The sequence below is a fragment of the Phyllostomus hastatus genome, unplaced genomic scaffold, assembly GCF_019186645.2.
Source record: "Phyllostomus hastatus isolate PE091 unplaced genomic scaffold, TTU_PhHast_1.1 phas_scaffold_182, whole genome shotgun sequence".
Lineage (NCBI taxonomy): Eukaryota > Metazoa > Chordata > Mammalia > Chiroptera > Phyllostomidae > Phyllostomus > Phyllostomus hastatus.
This window is the reverse complement of record NW_025334013.1, coordinates 22933837-22955690: the sequence shown is the minus strand read 5'-3', so window position 1 is coordinate 22955690 and position 21854 is coordinate 22933837. Positions and strand designations below refer to the sequence as shown.

Sequence of the window (21854 nt, the reverse complement as noted above, 5' to 3'; positions counted from 1 at the left end):
TTTCACCATGACAAGAATCTGTGGCGTTACTAAATTCCCTTTATACCCAGACTTGTTAGTGAAGACTTGAGAGAGAAGGATGTTCTGAGACCTGGCTTTTTCCTGGAGAAAGACACTGCTTTCCTCTCCAGCCTGCAGGCAGTGGTTGCTCATTCCATGTACGTATGAGTTTGGAGGTGGATGTGATGTCCTTATTACTCCTCACTGTCACTTCTTGAACATTACTCCTCCACTTTCATGTAAAAACTCTGCTCTTTGAGGTTTATACCACTAATCATTACTCATCTACCAACTGTCATTCACCCCCCTTGTTTATGATGGCAGATGGGCCTCATCTCTCCATCTTGTCATCAGTCAGGGTATCTTCAGTGTGACTGACCTGGGTGATACCTGGCTGCCTGGTTTCCTGACTGTTCATTCTTTGGTGTTGTTGCATGTCTATTAGCAATAACAGGATATCACTGCCAGACTATTATAATAGGAAGGAATTAAGCAGACACTGGGGACTCCATGTAGAATATAGCCACTTCCCAGGTACTCTTCTCTTGATGAACAAAAAGATACCAGTTTGTTTCTTCTCTCACTGGGATTTTTTTTTTTCAATAATCTCTGGAATTCTTCTAAACTAACGCCTCGGTCTTCATTCTTGTCCAGTTCTTTAAACAGGTCCTCTAGGGCGCTTGGGCCTTTCAGTAAACTGGGAAGCTCATTCTGAATCAATAGCAACAGCTTTCTTTCAACAGCTGGTTTGGATCACCTTTTCTGGCTGTGTATTTTTCAAAAATGCTCTTGCCCTTGCCAGGTAGCTCAGTTGGTTAGAGCATTGTCCTGTACACCAAAAGGTTGTGGATTGAGTTTTGGTCAGGGCACATACCTAGGTTGCAGGTTCGATCTGGCATGTACTGGGGGAGGGGGCGGTGGTGGAGAGGAGGCAATGTGGCCAACTGATCAATGTTTCTCTAATATCAATGTTTCTCTCTCTCTCCCCCTTGCCCTTTCTCTATGATCAATTAAAAAATATCCTCGCATGAGGGTTTTTGAAAAGTCAGAAATGCTCTTCTGTTCTTTAGAAGACATTTTTTTGCACTCATTTTGGTGTCCTGGTCTCCTAACTGTGTGTGAGACAGCTGCAAGAATAAAATGGGAGTTCTTTTAATACTTCATGCATACGCATAGATGCATTTATTTGTGCCTTCATTCAAAAAGATTTTTGGAGCACCTACAGTGTAATGTGTCAGCCTTAACACAAGAATCAGAGACACAGGGGTGAAAGAAAAAAAGACAGACATCGTTCTGTCATCCTGGAGCTTACAGTGTTGTGAGTGGGGAAAAGACTGAGCAAATGATTATACAAAGAAATGTAACTTATATGTATTATACTTGCTTTGAAGGAAAGGGGCAACAGGATCCACAGAGTATATAGGAGAGAGACCTAACTTGGCATGGAGGTTTCTTTGAGGGAATGATGGTTGAACCCAGACCTCATATTGAGGAATTAATTGGGTAAAGAAGGGAGGCAAAAAGAGTTCCACACAGAGGGGACAGTGTGTGCAGAGCCTCATTAGGGGAGGGAGCATGGTCCAGTTAAGGAGTGAAAGAGGACTGGTGGGTTGGAATTTAGTGAAGGAGGGAAAGCATCATACAAGATGGGGCCAGAAAAGTAGGCTGGGCCCAGATCATATGAGATCTCTTTAGGTTAATTAAGGCTTTTGGTGTTTATTCTAAGAGCCCTGGGAAGTCATAAAAAATCTTGTTTATGTAAACTTTTAAAATTTATTTTTCAAAACATAGTATGTTGTACATTATACAAATTCAGAGGCATAAAAGGGTACTTAGTGAACAAATAAGTCTCTTAACTTTAGTCTCCCAGCTTCCTAGTTTCCCTTCCTAAGGTTGGCCGTGCCAGTCTCTTGAATATTCTTCCAAAAATAGTCTATGCATAATATACATAAACACTTTAATCCTTTTTCCCCCAACACAAATTGTAGCACATTATGCACACTGTGCTGTGCCTTTCTTTTTCAACATAGTGTATCCTGGATATCATTCCATATCAGAATGATACAGAATGGTCTTATTCTAGTAACTACATGGATCTTCCTTAATTTTTTGAACCAGTTCTCTAGTAATGGATGTATAAGTTATTCCCAATATTTATTTCGTCTCAAACAACACACAGTGACTATTTTTGATATTATGTATGATAATATATCTATTCAATAAATTCCAAATTTAGCTGCCTTTATCATATAAAGGCCAAATTTTTTCCTTCAGGGCACTTAGATTAGTTTGCAATCCTACATTTATTATGTCTATTTAATTTCTGTCTTCCTCTTCCAAGTTACGAGCTCCATCAAAGCAGTGCTTAGCATGAAACAGATGCTCAGTAATGTTTGTTGAATGGATGAATGAATGAGGAGATAAGGATAATATCTAGGTGGGAAATGAGGTTATTATTAATTAAACCTTAGAGGTTATCTTTTATACCAGAAAGAAATAATTTGCATCTCTATAAAAATCAAAATAGCCCTGGCTGGTGTGGCTCAAAGGATTGAGTGCTGGCCTGTGAACCAAAAGGTCTCTGGTTTGATACCTGGTCGGGGCACATGCCTGGGTTGTGGGCCAGGTCAGGTCAAGTCCCCAGTAGAGGTTGTGCGAGAGGAAGCCGCACATTGATGTTTCTCTCCCTGTCTTTCTCCCTTCCTTCCCATCTCTCTAAAAATAAATAAATGATATTTTAAAAGTACATTCTCTTAGACCAGGGGTTGGCAAACTTTCTTTAAGAGCCAGATAGTAAATATTTTATGTTTTGCCAGTCTTTAGATAACTCTGTTACAGCTACTTAACTCTGCCATCTTAGAGCAAAAACAACCATAAACAATGCATAAATAAATCAGTGTGACAATGCTTCAATAAAACTTTATTTACAATAATAGGCAGCTTATGGACAATTGCAGATAGGCCATAGTTTGCTGCCCTTGCTTTACAGAATCAGTAGTTATATCCTTCTTTTGTTCCCGATACTGTTAATTTATAACTACTGTCTTTTTTCCTGTCAGCAGTCTGATTAGAGCTTTATCAGTTTTGCTGATCTTTCAAACAACCAGATTTTTGTTTCTTTGATTTTCTTTGTCTTTTGTCTTTGATATTCTTTGTTCTTTGTTTGCTTCCTGTTTTATTGATTACTTTAATCTCTATCTTTTCCTTTCTCTACTTATTTTGGGTATAAATTACTCTTATAGCTTTTATGATGAAAGCATAGATCATTGATTTTTTTTATTTCTATGTTAGAGTTTGGTTTTTATTTTTCCAGATCTTTTGAAGGCATATAATATATATGTACAAACAAATAAGATCATGATATGTAGCTTTTCACAACTTACTCTTTTAATTTAATAAGGCATTGTGGGGATGTTTCTGTGGCTATACAGGGTGGGGCAAAAGTAGGTTTACAGTTGTTCATATGGAAAATAATACAATGATTAACAAATAACAATGCAAGAATAAACTGTGTTTTGTGTATTCACAACTATATACCTACTTTTGCTTTACCTGTATATAGAATGCAACATGTTTTTAATAGCACATACTATTCTGTAGTAACTATTTCTATATTGATAGACATTGAGGTTCTTCAGATTTTCACCAGTACAAACTATACTGCAATAAAATCCTTAAGAGTGAGATGTTCTCCAGGATAGAGGTGCACAGAGTATTTTTGATAAACATGTAATTTATTCAATGTCTCCTCTTTGATGCCCAGAAGGAATAACTACTTCTCTATATTTTACCACACTAATTTCAATAAATAGTCTTTCCTTTGTTATGAATTTCTTATGTTGTTTAAGAGCCAAACTTTGGGAAAACATCTTCCCACATCAGTTACATCCATAAGGTTTTACTCTAGTATAGGTTCTCTGATGTTCAGCAAGTCTTGAGCTGTATCTGAAGGCTTTCCCACATTTCTTACAGTGATGGGGTTTTTGTCCAGTATGAATTCTCTGATGTCCAATAAGAATTCAGCTCTTTATAAAGTCTTCCCCATGGTCATTACACTAATAGAGTTCATTTCCACTATAAGTTTTCTGATGCCCAGCAAAGAATGTATACCTGAAAGATTGTCCACATTTACTACAGTGGTAGGGTTTGTCTCCTCTCTGCATTCTTCAATACCATTGAGAGCTGAGCTCTTCCTAAGGGGCCTGATGAAAGAGCTCCTGCCTCCAACCCCATCCACCTACCCACCTGTATTCTTTAGGGTGTGGGGGGTTCGGTATTTTTTAATAAATCCTGCCTCTTTCTTTTCTTTTCTTTTTAAATTATTACTTATTTTTTAGAGAGAGGGGAAGGGATGGAGAAAGAGAGAGGGAGAAAAGCATCAATGTGTGGTTGCCTCTCACATGTACCCCCAATGGCGGCCTGGCCTGCAACCCAGCAGTGTGCCCTGACTGGGAATCGAACTGATGACCCTTGGGTTTGCAGAGTCCTGCGTCTTTCTACTTGTGTCTCACTAAACACATCTTTTTCCCCAGGAGTGTCTGTACCAGAATCTTGAGATCTGAGCTGTGGTCTCTTAGTGCTGCGCCTTTAGCCCATTTCTCAAAATTTATAAGAGCTTTTTCTTATATTCCCAGTGCCCCTGGAGGGCATTATATTCAGTTAAAACACACACACACACACACACACACACACACACACACACAAACTTTTGAAGTAGTTCCACACTGAAAGACTGATTAAACCCATGCTATCTTAAAATTGAAAAAGAAAAAAAAGAAAGAGTTGACCTCCTCCTAAAGGTTTTTCCACATTCATTGTACTATCATGGATTTTCTGATATCCCAACATAGTTGAATTATCCCTGGAAGCTTTTCCAAATTCACAACTTAAAAGGCTTTTCTGCCCTGATTTCCTGACTGGTATGTGGTTCAGTGGGTTAGGTGTCATCCCGCAAACTAAAAGGTCGTGGGTTTGATTCCCAGCCATGGCCCACACCTGGGTTGCAGGCTAGGACCCTGCCTGGGGACATGCAAGAAGCAACCGATCCATGTTTCTCTTGCACATTGATGTTTCTCTCCCTCTCTTTTTCCCTCCCCTGCCCCCCAAAAGATTAATAAATAAAATCTTCAAAACAATTTAAAAAAGGCTTTTCTCCACTATGTATTCTCTCATAATGATTAAGGCCTGCCTTCCAGCAAAGGCTTTCCCACAGTCTTTACATTTGGAGAGTTTCTGACTGGTAGGAGTTGTCTGATGATTTAAAAGGATGCAGTTTTTTCCAAAAGCTTTTGTCCATTCATTGAATAGGGCTTCTCTCTAGAGTGAATTCTGTGATGATTAGTAATTGTTGAGTGCTTCTTGAGAAAGTTCCCACATTCAATAGATCTATAAGATTGCTTGTTTATGTGGCTTTTATGATTTAAAAGAAATGACCTACTCATATAGGCTATCCCGCATTCTTTACATTTATGATACTTCTCCCCAGTATGATTTCTCTCATGGCTAATAAAGGAGGAAGTAGATTTGAAGACTTGCCCACATTATAGTGATTTTTCTCTGTGGAAAAATTGTTAGTCCTCCTGATTCAGACCAATATCGCACATGACAGGTTTTGTTTGCTCTTCCAGAGCAGATCCTTCAGAAGTATTTTGCTTTGGGGCTGATGTCTTTGTTTCAAACCAGGACTCCTGGACTGCATAGATACCTAGCAGAACTTCTTGTACTTTCACCCAGGACTGTGCCCTTTGCTCCAGTCGGGTAATTAATTTTGATTTGAAAGAGAGAATCCTTGCAGACACCAGATTCCCATAGTTTTCTACCATCACATCCATACACGTGGCCCCTGAATGGCATCCAGCCACTTTTACCCGATCTGAGTAAAAGACATAGCCATGTCCTCAAATGTAACTGGGTCCTGGATATCTAGGTTCTTGGAAATCTTGGAGCCATCTGTCTCCTGAACTGTTCTCCCAGGTAGGAGCAGAGAATCTTGCATAAGCCAATAATAGTTCTAGAGGCTGGAAGTCCAAAATCAAGGTGTTGGCAGAGTTGGTGTTGGCAGAATCAAGGTGTTGGCAGAGTCTTCTGCAACTCTAAGTAGAATACTTCCTTGACTCTTCCTAATTCTCATGGTCCCTGTCAGTCCTTGGCATCCGTGGCTTGCAGCTGATTCAATCCAGCTCTGCCTCTGTCATCACGTGGTGTTCTCCCTAAATGTCTCTCTCGATTGTTGACTTTAGACTTCTTTTCTAAAGTAAGCACTTAAACCTACAAATGTCCCTGTAATCATTGTTTTAAGTGAATCCTATACATTTTGATATGTTTTGTTTTATTTTTCATTTGGTTCAAAATATTTTCTAATTTCCCTCATGTACTTTCAGCCTACACTTGGCATAAGTTGGTATTCAGTCAAAGACTGAAGGGGACTGTTACCTAGATTTCTGGAGCTCTTTCTCTGAGGATCTTTCTCCTTTCTGGTAGTTTGCTCCAAAATTCTGTCACAGGCACCACACACCCTCTTTCCTCAGCAGGACCTCTCTGTTTGGCTTGGGATCTCCTTCCCTGTGCCACAGTTCGGAGCTCGCTTGTATATGGAGCGCCAAGGTGGTCGTAGGGCATACCATGTTTATGTGCTTTTTCTTTGAGATCACAGCCTGGACTACCTGTGGTTCAGTGTCTAGAAACAGTTGTTTCATATATTTGGTCTGGTTTCCTAGCTGCTCATGGTGGGAGGGCAAGTCCTCTGGCAATTTCTCCCTTATGGGTAGAAGTGGAGGTCACAGTACATTTAAAAAAATGAAATATAATAGTGGCTTACAGAAAAGTGCAAGTTATTTTTATTTATGTGGACCTCTTCAGAAGTATTTTGCTTTGGGGCTGACATCTTCACTGTTAAATATGAGAGAATTTTTCTGAGTAGAATGATGGAAAGTTGATACAAAAGTAACACAGTAGTTATTGAACAATTTATTGATTTCAACAAAGTCTGTACCCTCAGCTGTTACCAAGATTCACATCTTTGGGTACTGTGTGGGAAGATGGATGAGGAAATGAGGGGTATTTCTGCAGCTCTTGGTAGCTTCATTTTTTTCCTAGTTGCTGTTTCTTCATTTTTTCTTAAGGAAGTTCTGTTTTTTATAGCCTTCCCAATTGCCTTGCCTGGTGTTAAGTTGGTGCCAGTGCATCTCTTTTCTTTGAAAGACCAAAGGCAGGCTGCTTGGTCTTTTAAAGGAACTTTTAAAGCTTCTGGCTTAGCTCAGTGACCCAGAAGCCTGCCTTTATTTTCCTCTTATCTCTCTTTGGTTGTGTCCACATTTAGTCTGTTGGACATTTAAGTAGGTGTTTCCCGGGAGTCAGGTTGGCTTTGGATGATTATCAGCTTGCGGCTTTAGCTAGCTGTAGCCCGTTATCAGTTATGCATACATGCAGACATGATTATCCATCTTCTTAATAGTTTGATTCTTCTGCATCTTTTCTATATGAAATTCTAAAATATACTTTATGTTATAACTGCAGGGCCAGGGCTAGGGTGAAGAAAGAGGCACATATGGCCTAAAATTTAAGGAGACACTCATTCTCAAGGGTTGGGTAACCACCCTTGCACTTCATGACTCTGTGAATGAGCACCTCTTTAAACTTTGTGCCTGGGGCACCTCTCTTGCCTCACCCTGATTCTGGCCCCGTATAACCCTGACCATAGTTGGTTACAGACACCTGCATAACTAAGACCTTAAAATGAACTCCTTATAACAGCTTTCATTTGGAGCTTGCTTTGACTGTACTGCATCTAAGAATACAGAAGTGAAAGTCAATGCCATGCCTACAGTAATTCAGCAGACCAAAAGTTTCTCCATAAGCAACATTAGATAGAATTTTGAACCATGTTATCTAGGTTAACCACAGTAAGTCACTGTTTTTCCTATTATGGCATGGCTTGTCATTAAGAAGTTCTGGCAGAATCCCTCTCATGATTAAAATTTTTGCTAAGCTTGACTACTGGTCTGTCTAACACCAGGATATGTAAAACCACCCGACTCTGTCAAACATTTGATTAGAACATGATAAACCTGTAACCTGCTAAAGATCAAGCATTTTGTCTGTGTTGCTGCCAGTTCAGTGGGAGAAATATTCAAGCTTGTTCAGCTATCTGTTCTTCTGGTCCTGTAGTCCTCACACTGCTCCTGAGAAATGCCTTAGAGGTGACTGTGCCCCACTTCCCTCCCTGTCCTGCCACCAGAATAGCTCTTTTGATTGTGGGGTTTTTTTTCCTGTTTCATGAACTGGATAGAGTTCTGTGCAAGAGGTCTACATGGAAGGGCCGTACTGAGAGGGAACCAGCCATGAAGGTGGAGCAGTACTCTACAAGATAAAACATTTTGAGTTAAAAACACTCTCTTTTGCTTTTTCTGTTCCTCTTAGGAGATAGCTTTCCCACCTTCTTAAAAGTCAGTCTTCAAAATAGCCTCACATGTTGGTGTTTGGGGTTCTTTACAGAACAGTAGTCTCTGTTTTTATTTCATCTTAAAATATTTTCATTCTTTGTTTTTAGATGCCAGTGAGAGCAGGTGCGAGCAGGTGAAGATACAATTTGGAGTTGGCCTAAGATCTGGGGGAGAAAATCACCTCCAGCTTCTCGAAGGAACCCCTTCCCTCCAGTCATGTTGGGATGCCTGCTGCCGGGACTCTGCGTGCCACGCCCTTTGGTGGTTAGAAGGGGTGTGCATTCGGGCTGACTGCAGCAGGCCCCAGAGCTGCCAGGCTTTTAGGACAGACTCTTCTAATTCCATGCTGGTGTTTCTAAAAAAACTCCAAACTGCAGATGCTTTAGGCTTTACACCTGAAGATGATGCGCCTCATATTCTGGGGCTAGGTTGGAGCAGGGCGTCTGAGAGGAGGCAGAGCCCTCTCAGAGCTCCACTCAGACCCACTGTATCTTCCAGTAACCAGCAGAGCTTAATCAGGAAGCTTGAGAAGAGAGAGTCTCCTGATGAAGTTAAAGTTACACCTGCAGTGACACAGCATTCTGAAGTGAACGACTCCAAGGAACTAGGTCATCTGAATACCAGTGGCTCTGAAGAGGTAAGCATATTATGAGTAAGGAGCAGAGAATCCCTTAAATCTGCCTTTACATTTGGCATACCTAGGCAATGGAGCTGGTGCTTGTGGGCAGTGCTCCTAGGCTGAGGCGTGTGTGTCTAAAGCCACTTGGTGTTATCTTCGTGGGGGCTTCCCAGATGAACAAGTGTAATTTGACCTTAGTGATGTTCACTCCATACAAGTCTGACCATTATTTGGTAAAAGCAGAAAGCTGCTCATTTTCTAGTCAAAGCTGGTTCTTGGCTGCAGGTAAGTACCATCGTGGGGGCGTTAGTCTCCACCAACGATTCTGCAGTGATTTCTGCCAGATCGCAAGATACTTGGTTGATGTGGTTGCAGTCAAGTTCTCTTCTCCCCCTCCCCCATCTCTGCCTATAAACACATTCCTTATGAGGTAGCTTCTATTCAGTAGGAAGTAACCATGGTACCACAGATTAATACTTCACCTACTGGGCTAGGGAGTCAGATTTGGCCATTAGCCAAGAGGTCTCTAGGGTGATTTCTTACCAAGCTTTGTATGCCAAGGGAGATACCACCAGGCAAGTTTATTCTGCTTATTTTTCTTCATTGTTATTCTTCCTGAGCAAATGATTAAAAGGAATGACTCACTCTATGCTCAGTCTCCCTTGATTGCTCTGACTTATTTTTGTATTTGTTTTGTCCTGGTTGTCTCTATCAAATTGAAGCCAGAGTGGGGAGGCAGTACTGCATGCCAGGCACTGTGTGTGCTAATCATTTCACTATGTCATTTTGTTTAATTTTCATAGCAATATTTCCAAGTAGGTGTTATTAACCCTGTTTTACTGGTGAGGAAACAGAGGCCTAAAGAGGTTAAACAGTTTGATCATGCAGCTCAGGAATAGCAAACCTAGAATTGGATCCCAGGTTTAATGTTAAGGAAAAAAACCTTTCAGTGCAATATTAGAGGTATAGTCTTAGGCTTAAAAGCCCGTAAACATTTATAGGCACTTATTATCAGTGTCAGGTGCTTTTCTAAGCACTAGAGATATATAAGTAAACAAGGCATGGCCCTCAGGGAGTTTATTTACAGTCTAGTGGAGGCTGAGATATGACGATAGATAGTTACAGTAATGTATAATTATTGCATTAGTAGAGTTCTGTATATAACACAACAGGATCACACAGAGGAAGTGATCCACTTGTGCGAAGGAAGATTTTACAGAGATGTTTAACTTGTTTCTCAAAGGAGGAGTAGGATTTCACTAAGGGATTAAAGGTTGCAAAAAGCATTCTGGACAGAGGCACAGGGTATGCAAAGATTTAGTCAGCAAATATTGATTGCATATTTATTAGTACAAGGTACTATATACTAAGCTAGACACTAGGAATATTATAGTAAATAAGATAAACATGATTTCTCCCCTAATAGAGCTTACACTCTGGCAAAGAAAACAGACATTACATTTATAATAATTAAATAATTATAAGTTTGTTGCAGGTTGTGAGAGGGTAACTGCAGAGTTCTGTAGAGCATCTAGTAGGAACCTAATCAAGACTCAGGGGTAAGGTTAGGCTACTAAGGAAGGAAAGTTTAATCTGAGACTTGAAGTAGATGTAGCAGTTAGGGAAAGAAACAAGCCAAGAGTGTTTCAGTTAGAGGGGATAACAGTTTCAAAGTTTGTCAGGTGGCAAGATCAAGAAGTTGAAAAAAAAAATGAAGTTGAGAGAGCCTTGCTTTTCCCAAACAGAGCAAGAGAGCTAGTGGTGAAAGAAGAGATGCTTGGTGGTGTGCAGAGCCTTGAGGCCTTCTTAAAATATTGGTCTTTATTTAAGCAGAGAATGACATGACTTAGATATGTTGCTGTGTGGTGAATAGACTAGAGAAGGGCAAGAGTATACATGGAGCAGTCAAATAGGATGCTCTTCAGGCAAGGAAACCATTGCATTAAAGACGGAGGTTGAAGATACAGGAAAGGAATAAACAGCAAATCCCTCAGAGCTGTGGTTCTCAAACTTTAGTATGCATCAGAATCACCTGGATGCCTTGTTAAAACATTTCTGGGTCCTAACTCAAGTATTTGTGATTTAGTGGGTCTAGCACAGGGCCTGAGAATTTGCATTTGTAACAGGTTCCTGGAGAATGATGATGCTACTGGTCTGGGAGCTATATTTCAAGAACCATTGCCCTCCAGGACAGGTGCATTATAATCCAGAAATGGAGCACAGGATTAGCTTTAAGCAAGAGGAAAGACACCTTCATTGTGATAGGAAGGAAGAAATGGGTGGATACAGGTATAGCTAAAGTGGTTTTGAGGTTTGGTAGAGGACATTGTGGTAGTTCTGTTATTGTCCTGTTTTTTTCTGAAGTGGGGTAGAAATATCTGTCTTCATGTCTGAGTTACTGAGAGCAGAAGTAAAGGTAGCTGAAGTGGGGATAGGTATGCAGAGGCAGGAAAATCGGAGGTTTAGAGAGAGTGGTAATGGTTGGAAATAGCCATTGAGAAGGGTAGGAGAGGGCAGACTAGGTAAAGAAATAGAAAAATTCTAGGCAGCACTAATGATGGAGGCCATGAATTTACAAGAAGTGGTACTAAGCTTTAGAGTTGTATGATTTTCCTCTTTGCAGCTTTCAGCAGCCCTGTCCAGAAAAGGCTGATAGTTTGATTCATCCAGGATTGAAACTTTGCCAATCTTGTATAAAAGGAAATTGGGGCATGGAAATAGAGGTTGTTGTCAAGACAGTGGATGAAGGAGAGAGTGTAAGAAGATAGGAAAAGAAGTAAAGATAGGAGGGACCGACAGAGATATGATAGAGGAGATTCGATATTCAGAGGTTTTGCTGATAGGAAGCAGACTTATGGGGCACAGCACAGGCAAAAGTGAGTCTTGGAAGGCTAGGAGGTAATCGTCAGGGATATTTGAAATTAAGTTTTTGGAGGTGAAGGAGTTCTGGTGATTACAGGATCTAGGGTACAGCTGTCTGTGGAAGAGGGTTGCTGAGGTAGAGTGGAGAAGACATTTATCAACAACAGGGAGCTCAAAGTACATGTTAAATGAGTTATCCATGTAGACATTGAGATAGACTTTAACAGTGGTGATGATAATAGCAGCAACAGCTAATGTCTACGGAGTGAGCACTTGCTATGTGCCAGGCACCATTCTGAACCTTTTGCATGTATTAACTCTTTTTAATCCACATAACAAATACTGTGAAGTGCTGTTATCATCTCTCTTTTATAAACGAGGAAGTTCAGGAAAAGAAAGGTTAAGGAGCATGGCCAAGGTAACATAGCTAGTACATGGTAGTATCAAGACTGGAACCCAGGCAGTCTGATTCTGTCTGGAGATTGTTCTCTTAACTAGGCAAGGACTTGGGGTAAAGAGGAATTTTGAGAGCCAAATGTCAAGGCCATCAGTAAAGAAGGAGGAGTAACGAGTAAGTTAGGAGATGACAGCTATGAGAGTTGAAGCTGTAGTACAGCAAGATGGCGAAGGAGGAGAGGTTTTTACAATGAAGATAGAAGAGTAATGGTTTGCAAAGAGCATTGGGAAGGGAGGCAGATAAAATAGCAACCCACCTTCAATCCTAGAATAAGTGGTCGGGGACCAGCTTATGGGCAGGTGACTGTGTGGTTGCACAAGTCTCCACACTTAGAAAGGTCCTGTTTTTGGTTTCATGCTTTACTCTTATTGTCCTGAAATTCTTCATAATTTTTCAACAAGGGATCCTACATTTTCATTTTGCACCAGATCCTGCAAATTATGTAGCCTGTCCTGCAGGAGGTATAGGGAACAAAACATGAAATGACTGAGCATATAAGTGACTTTTTGATCATGGAGTGAAATAACAAGGCAATTCAGTTCAAAGAAAAGGAGGTTGGGTCTCACAGGAGAGGAAGCATAGATGATTATAGGGATAACAGTTTAGTGTGGTACATGTTTAACAACTGGCTTTCCCCTAGTAAACAAAAACAGGCCCTGAATTGTAGACTCAGCCAATTTCATAGTGTAAATACCATAACCAATTTCAAGCTACCAACATGAAATCACTGAACACAGAATTGGGAGAGATGGGCACAGTCAGCACACTAGAGGATAATTATGTTCAATAGAATTAGAAATCGATCAGTAAAATGAGAAACATGGTAGGTTTAGGCCTGACAATCTCCTGGAAGATGGTGAAAACTCAAACTCAGGCCTCATAGACTTCAGGTGTATGCTGGAAGGAAGATCCTGTGTTGGCTAGGGAGTTCTTTTTCTTCTTGTTCACCGATCTCAAATTTTGTGGTCTAACATGGAGACAGGGTGGATGTTGGTGCGAGGGAGGGGTATTGAACTTGAAGTATAAGCCCCAAGAATGGGAGTGGGCCTTTGTGTGGGCCTTTGTGCACAGAGGCATTGTATAGTTTGGCATTACACGTTGAGAACTGCAAGCATTGCTCAAAAATGGTGCAAAGTGAAGATCCAGGCAGTTTGTATTTGACTTTGTGTGCTATGCTTAAGAAAGCCATGGATGGCTTTGGAAGGGTGGTAGGTGATCATCTTGTACATTCAGAATGGTTAACTGGTAGGCATTTCTTTTAGGAGAGGACTTGGGGTTCAAACTTCTGCTTAATCTACTAGGGAAAGGAAGAGAAATATATGCATGGTAGATCGTCTCCTTATAATTAGGGATGGCTGGCTAGCAGCACTAGTTTTTAGTTTGTACTGTTTTTACTAAGGTAGGTCAAGCAACTCTGCATTGAAAGTAGAAAAAAAGTGTATTATAAATTGCTCTTGTCTTGCCTGAAATGCCTGCAGAGTTGCAAAGGCCTAGTGTTGTAAGTAGCATTTTTCATTCTTTGGGAAATGTACATATATTGTATACAAGAGAAGGTATTGTGGAGCTTTTGCAATTCCAGAAGTGGAAAGGAATATCACCAATTTATTCCCCTTTCTCAACTGAAAGAAGGAGAAGCTGCTACTGCTTAGTTTAATTACTGCATCTGCTCTGTGCCACGAATCTCTGAATTGTTAGCAGGAGGAGCGTGAAGGCGTCTTGATTGGGTACTGGAACATTTGCAGTACAAGCATTTCAGCCACTGACAATTAATTGCTGCCAGTCCTGTTTTGTGAAAGCAAAAGGAGTGTTCTCTTTGAGTCCAGGAAATGAAGGTCCAATTAGGTAACCCTACATGTAAGGTTTGACTTTAGGAAAACTGACATCCTCCTCTCTCTACCACCCAACTCCCTGCTTATAGTCAATAATTATAGCATTTCAACCCCTCCAAACAATGGCTTTCTGTGGAACAAATGACTGAGTGGATAAATGAGCCAAGTCCTTGGACACCTCTCTGCAGCCTTTTTTCACTGAAGAAAACTCTTGTGCTGACTCTTAATAAGGCCAAAGCTTACCTCTTACCAGGAAATCGAGGCGTGGGGTGTGGGCAGCGATGAAGAGCCTTGCATAACCAAGGACAGAAACCCAAGTAGTTCTCTGCTCTTGTTTTGTTTTGGTTTGTTTATCAGGGATTTTTGCTTGGTTGCTTTCTTTTGGTTTTTAAATCTCTCCTTTAATCCTTTAGGCTTGTAAAATCTTTGCCCAGGGTTTGTTTATTCTTCTGGCTATTATTTCCTGGCAAATTTGGAATCCCTCAGGACCTAGTTTTTCCCAGATTCTCATCCTTAGTTACCTGAGCAGAAAACACCAAAAATTCTTTAGCTCCAGGCCCCCTTCAGCGGTCTGGCATGTATAAACTATATGGGCTCCTGACCCTTCAGTGACCTAGGCCCTTCCAGTATTGTCTGTGTGCGTAGACTCACTAAGCACTCGCTAACCCCACCTCCCCACCCTTCTACTCTTATACAAGCGGCTTATTGCATGGAGGGAAAACCTGGTCAGCCCATTTCCTTCTGTAGGGTTGTGCAAGAATTCCTGCTCTTGTACTTTTCCTTTTTCTAAAGTATTAGTGCCTGAATTATAAAGGCCTTTCTTTAATTTTTTTCACCACCGCTGGTCACTTTCTCCTGTAATCTCCTAAGTGTTCTGGTTCTTTTGTCTACATATCTGGTTTTACTCTGTGAAATGAATTTGAAAATGTGTCTGTTGGTTACTTTGTAAGTTAACTTATAAAGCAGGAGGTGATGAGGATTTTAGTGTGAATTCATTAACAGATCCTTGCTAATTGGCTGAACTCAAGCCATGGTAAAAATGTCTCAAAAGCAGCTATCCTTAGTTAACAACACTCCTTTCATCATTCCCCCCTTCTCCCTTCTTTGGTGGTCTTAATTTCGTCAGGGAGACCTGAGAAGACATAACTTTGTAACTGACTACTACAAACATGAACCCTGCCATATTCTCTAGCCACATCTTTAGTTACTAAGAATTTGCCTGGGATATGTCTTTTCTACCCCACTGGCTTTGCTAATGTAGGGAGACACTGCATTGTCTCCCTGCCTTAGTAGGATTTTGTTTGTGGCAATAGTAGTTTTTATTTTAATACAGTTGTGCCTCAAATCAAAATGTGTTGAGAATGGAATTTTTGCTTATTGTTCTTCAATATTAAGTAGACACCAGGGTAGCGTGTATCTTATCAAGGAGGGCCTCTACCTGGACTGTGATGATAGGATCCAGGTAAGTACCAACATCCTATGTGTGCTCTGAAGTTTCATAGTCAAAACAGAATAGCCTGTAATAGAGGGTTTTTTGTTCATTTTGAGTTATGGTATCAATAACTGGGTCTGGCTTGCTTGATTTGTAGAGGGTAGTCCCAGAATAGTGGTGAGGAGGAAGGAGGAAGGAGCAAGAGGAAGAAGAGAGAGAGAAATGAGAGATGGAGAAAGGGAATGTAAATAGAAACATTTTATCATTCTGAATAAAGATTCTTTGAAGAAGGCACATGTGTGCCTTCTGGGGCATGATTATATGACTTATGGTTTGTTCGGAATTGGGTTAGTTTTTATGATTTCTGTCAAATGCCTAAGGAAATTTCACCCAAGTGTCCCCAACCCACTAAAAAGTTTTGTTTTTTTATCTCCTTTCCCTGTTTCTTTAGAAATAATAAATAGTAAATGAAGCTGTTTCTTTAAAAATCTGTCTGCCTTACTTAAAAATATTCGTACTTTTTTCCTATTTCTGGGACTCTATTCTAAAGTGGTAATTTATTTAGAGCTTTGCACACAATGATGAGATGTTGTTTACTTAATAAAAAAGTTGGAAGTACTCTAAGAAGGGGAAAATGGATGTTGTATAGTCATTAAAAATATATGTTTGGTTGCACAAATGGCTTTTTTTTGTTGTTACTCTCTTCTGCTTGTCACTCCAGCCATGTTTGAATGTTTGTTCTTCCATGGACACCATACTTTAAAAACAGCTTTATTAAAGTACAATTGACATGTAAACTGTTCATGTTTAAAGTATACAATGTGACTAGTTTTGATATATGTGTATACCCATAAAACCATCACCACAAAAATAGGTATTCATTACTTCAGAAGTTTTCTTCTGTCCCTTTTTAATCTTTCTTTCCCGCCCTTATCTCTAGTCAACCTCTGATCTACTTTAGGGTGATATAGATTTCCTAGAATTAAAAAATAAATGGAATCAGGGACTTCGGGTCAAGGTGGAGGTGTAGGTAAACATGGTTCACCTCCTTGCACAGCCACAGCAAAAATTACAACTAATTTATAAAACAACTATCACCCAGAATTATCAGAAAATCAAGCTGTATGGAAGTTTAACAACCAAGGAATTAAAGAAATCATGTTCATCCAGATAGGCAGGAGGGTTGGAGATGGGGAGATGTGGAATGGGTGGCAGCTAAAAATCATGAGGGATACCTTGGGAGCAAGGGATCCCAACCCCACAGCAGACCATCCAGCCCAGAATTCCAGTATCAGGAAGGTAAGTCCTCATAACTCCTGGCTGTAAATACCAGAAGAGGTTGGGGTGATGGAAGAAACTGGGATTCTCAGGAGTTTCCTCTTAAAGGGCCCACAATGGACTTAGGACTTACTCAGACTCACTCCTTCTCAGCTCCAGCACTGGGACAGCAGCTGGAAGGGTACAAGTGGCATATGGAGAGAAACTGAAGTATCTGGCATCAGGGTGAGTGCTGGGGGACAGCTTCCTCCCAGACAAAACTCCATAGACCAGGCGATGGCATTATTCCCTTACTGAATCCTCCCTTACGCAGAGCCACAGCGTGGTGACACCGTATCAGAAACTCTATCAACCAGGTTCATACGGGTTACCCTGCCCTGGCAATTACCTAAGGCTCTACCCCATCAAACTTACTGGTTCACTTTTCTACAATAGGGCATGCTAAGACCAGGGAGTCAAAGCAGCTCAATCTACTACATAGAAACAAATACAGGGTGGCTATACCAAAATGAGGAGACAAAGAAACATGGCCCAAATGAAGGAATAGAATAAAATTCCAGAAAAAGAAGTATACAAATTGGGATAAGTAACCTATGATGCAGAGTTCAACATGCTGGTTATCAGGATGCTTGAGGAACTTTCTGGGTACTTCAAAAGCATAAAAAGACCCAGGCAGAAATGAAGGTTACATGTGGTGAGATAAAGAAAAATTTACAGGGAACAAACAGTAGAATGGTTTATATTAACATCAACAACTGTCTTGATAGCTTTGTAATGAGCCTTTAAATTGGATATATAAATCTTACAACTTTGTATTTTGTTATCAAAAATGTTTTGGTTATTCTAGGTTCTTTAAATTTTCATATAAATTTTAGAATCATCTTGTCAATTTCTTTTTAAAAAGCCCTCTGGGATTTTGATTGGGATTTTGTTGGGGCTGTAGATCAATTTGGGGAGAATTGACAGCCTAATAATAATAGTGAGTCTACTAATCCATGAACACAGTATATTTTCTCTTTTATTTGTCATCTCTAATTTCTGGCCACAATGTGTGATAGTTTTTAGGGTACAGATCTTGTTCTCTTCTGTCAGATTTATCCTTAATACATTTTTGATGTATTGTAATTGATATTTTAAAAATTCAGTTTCCATTTGTTGCTAGTGTATAGAAATACAATTACTTTTACCTTGGCAGGTGTGGCTCAGTGGATTGAGTGCCAGCCTGCAAACTGAAAGGTCACTGGTTCGATTCTCCATTGAGGCACATGCCTGGGTGGCGGGCCAGGTCTCCAGTTGGAGGGGTGTGAGGGGCAACCAATTTATGTATCTCCTGCACATTGATGTTTCCCTCCCTCTCTTTCTCTCTTCCTTCCCCTCTCTCTGAAAATAAATAAAATCTTTAGAAATACAATGACTTTTTATATATTTATCTTGTATGCTGAAACCTTGGTAAATTCACTTGTTCATTCTGGTAGGTTTTTTAAATAGATTTCATAGGATTTTCTGTGTGTGATCATATTGTCTGTGACTATAGAGCATTTTGCTTCTTTTCCAGTATGGATGCTTTCTTGTCTATCGCACTGGCTAGAACTTTTAATACATGTTGAATAGAATCAGTAAAAGCATACATCCTTGCCACATTCTTGATCTTAGGAGAAATCAGTCTTTTACCCTTACGTATGCTAGCTGTAGGTTTTTTTAAGATTCCTTTTATCAGGTGGAGAATGTTCCTTTCTATTCCTAGTTTGATGTGAATTTGTATCAGGCATAAATGTTGGATTTTGTCAAATACATTTTCTACATCTATTGAGATTCATATAAGTCTTTGTTTTTAGTGGGTTAAAGTGGTAAATAACTTGATTGATTTTCAGTGTTAACCCCACCTTGCATTCCTGGGATAAACCCCATTTAGTCATGATATATTATCTTTTGTGTGTGTGTGTTTAAATATATTTTATTGATTATGCTATTAAAGTTGTCCCATTTCCCCCTTCACTCCCTCCACCCTGCACACCCTCTCCCACCCACATTCCCTCCCTTTAGTTCATGTCCATGTGTCGTAAGTTCTTTAGCTTCTACATTTCCCATACTATTCTTGCCCTCCCCCTGTCTATTTTCTACCTACTATCTATGCTACTTATTCTCTGTACCTTTTCCCCCTCTCTCTTCCTCCCACTCCCCTGTTGCTAGCCCTCCATGTGATCTCCATTTCTGTGGTTCTGTTCCTGTTCTAGTTGTTTGCTTAGTTTGTTTTTATTTTAGCTGTGGTTGTTAATAATTGTGAGTTTGCTGTCATTTTACTATACATGTTTTTATCTTCTTTTTCTTAGATAAATCCCTTTAACATTTCATAAAATAAGTGCTTGGTGATGATGAACTCCTTTAACTTGACCTTATCTGAGAAGCACTTTATCTTTAAATTTCATTCTAAATGAAAGCTTTGCTAGATAGAGCAATCTTGAATCTAGGTCCTTGCCTTTCATGACTTGGAATACTTATTTTCAGCCCCTTCTTGCCTACAAGATCTCTTTTGAGAAATCAGCTGACAGTCTGATGGGAACTCCTTTGTAGGTTACTGTCTTTTGCTGCTTCTAGGATTTTCTCCTTCATTTTTATCTTGGCTAATGTAATTATGATGTACCTTGGTGTGTTCCTCCTTGGGTCCAACTTCTTTGGGACTCTCTGAGCTTCCTGGACTTCCTGGAAGTCTATTTCCTTTATCAGCTTGAGGAAGTTCTCCTTTATTATTTGTTCAAATAACTTTTCCACTTGTTGCTCTACCTCTTCCCCTTCTGGTACCCCTATAATTCGGATGTTGGAATGTATAAAGATGTCCTGGAGGATCCTAAGTCTCTCCTCATTTTTTTGAATTCTTGTTTCTTATTCTTTTCTGTTTGGTTGTTTCTTACTTCCTTCTGGTCCACTCCATTGATTTGAGTACCAGTTTTCCTCCCATCACTATTGGTTCCCTGTGCATTTTCCTTCATTTCTCTTATCATAGCCTTCATTTTTTTCATCTAATTTGCAACCAAAATCAACCAGTTCTGTGAGCATCCTGAGCATCATCAATGCTTTGAACTGTGCATCTGATAGGTTGGCTATCTGTTGGTTGCTTAAAAGTATTGGCTCTCGGGCTTTGATTTGTACATTGATTTGAGCCATTTTTTTAATCTGGTTGCGCCTGTTACATATGAGGGGTGTGGCCTTAGGTGTTCTCCAGGGTGGGGCAACCCAGTTGCTGGGTTGTGACGTTGTAAGTGGGGGCGCGGTCCAAGAGGAAACAATGGCACTTGCTCCTCTCTCTGTTGGATTTCAGTCCCTTTCGTTGCTTCACCCAAGCTAACTGGGCCTTTCTGGTGCTAATTCCCATATGGATGGGCTTGTGCACATTCCAGGACCCTGTGGATCTCTCCAATGAACTCTCCTGTGAGGCTAGGAGTCTCTCCCTGTGCCTCAACCCCACAAGTATTTTCAATCAGTGCCCCAGGCTCTGTTTCCCGGCACTAGTACCCTGGGTTGTGCAGTCTGTCTTGCTCCCCAATTTTGTGTGGTTTATTTTTGCTTGAATGTGGGACCGCCTGGTCAGCCTTGAGTGCAGTGCCTCGCTTCACAATCGCCGCCTCGCTTCACAATCGCTGCCTCGCTGGGTCTGCCTGTTGCCACCCTCGCCGCCGCCTGCACGCCCAGGATGCCTTACTCGCCCGGTGCCACCGCTTTTTGTGCCACAACCCCTCTCCCTCCGGCTGCCCAACTCTGCTCTTCCTATCCATCTGGATGAATGTGTCTCTTTTAACTCCTTGGTTGTCTGACTTCCATTCAGTTCAATTTTCTGTCAGTTCTGGTTGTTATTTTTTTCCTAAATTGTCCTTATTTTGGTTGTGCTAGGAGGCAGTTTGTGCCTACATCTCCATCTTGGCCAGAAGTCTCTTTTTTTTAATAATGTTAAATTTGATTTACTAAAATTTTGTTACAAGTTTTTGCATCTGGATTCATCAGGGATATTAGTCTGTAATTTTCTTTTATTACTTAAATGTTCAGTGTAACTCTCTAGTGGAGCCATCTGGCCCTGGAGTTCTTTGTAGGAAAATTTTAAACTCCATATACAATTTGCATTATAGATATATAGCTATTTAGATTATCTGTAATAGCTCTTTTTGAGTGAGCTTTGACAGATTGTGTCTTTGAAGGAATTTGTGCATTTTATCTCATTAGTCAAATTTATTGGCATAAAGTTCACAATATTCCCTTATTGTCCTTTTAATTTCTTACCTCTCTTATTCCTGATATTTGCAATTTGTGTTCTCCCTTTCTCCCTCCATTCCTCCATCTCCTTCTTTTTCCTCATGATCACACTGGCTAGATTTTCTCAGACAGTCTTTAGTTTCATTCATTTTTCTCTATTGCTTGTCCATTTTCTCTTCCATTGATTTCTACTCTTATTTCATTTCTCATGCTTAATTTGAATTTTATTTGCTCTTTTTTTTTTCTGGTTTCTTAAGTTGTAATCTGGGGTCATTGATATGAAACTTCCTTCTTTTCTAACATAGGCATTTTAGTGCTGTAAATTTCCCTCTAAATACTGCTTTAGCCACATCTACAAATTTTGATATTTTGTGTTTAGTTTCATTCAGTTCAAAATACTTTAAAATTTCCCTTTTGACTACTTCTTGACACTTGGGTTATTTAGAAGTATCTTATGTAGTTTTTAAATATTTGGGAAGATTTTCTAGATATTGTTTTATTATTGATTGATAATTTATTGCCATTGTAGCCAGTGAACATTGTATGACTCAAATCCTTTTAAATTTATTGAGACCTGTTTTATGGCTCAGAATATGATCTATCCTGTTAAAAATTCCATGTGCACTTGAAAGGAATATGTATCCTGCTACTATTGTTGGGCAAGTGTTCTATGAATGTCAGTCAGGTCAATTGG

The 21854-nt window shown here is 40.0% G+C and overlaps 1 protein-coding gene across 5 annotated transcripts in view; it reads left to right on the top strand.

Moving 5' to 3' along the window:
- KIAA0319L (KIAA0319 like) overlaps positions 1 to 21854 on the top strand; it is a 98568-nt gene that overhangs the window by 24053 nt on the left and 52661 nt on the right. For 4 of the 5 annotated variants that reach the window (XM_045858457.1, XM_045858459.1, XM_045858460.1 and 1 more), the window contains exon 3: positions 8549 to 9078. In XM_045858457.1, the coding sequence (XP_045714413.1) occupies positions 8549 to 9078 (530 nt within the window). Of the gene's footprint in view, positions 1 to 8548; positions 9079 to 17123; positions 17144 to 21854 lie in introns of those variants that run through there. The other variant, XM_045858461.1, reaches the window with a different exon arrangement.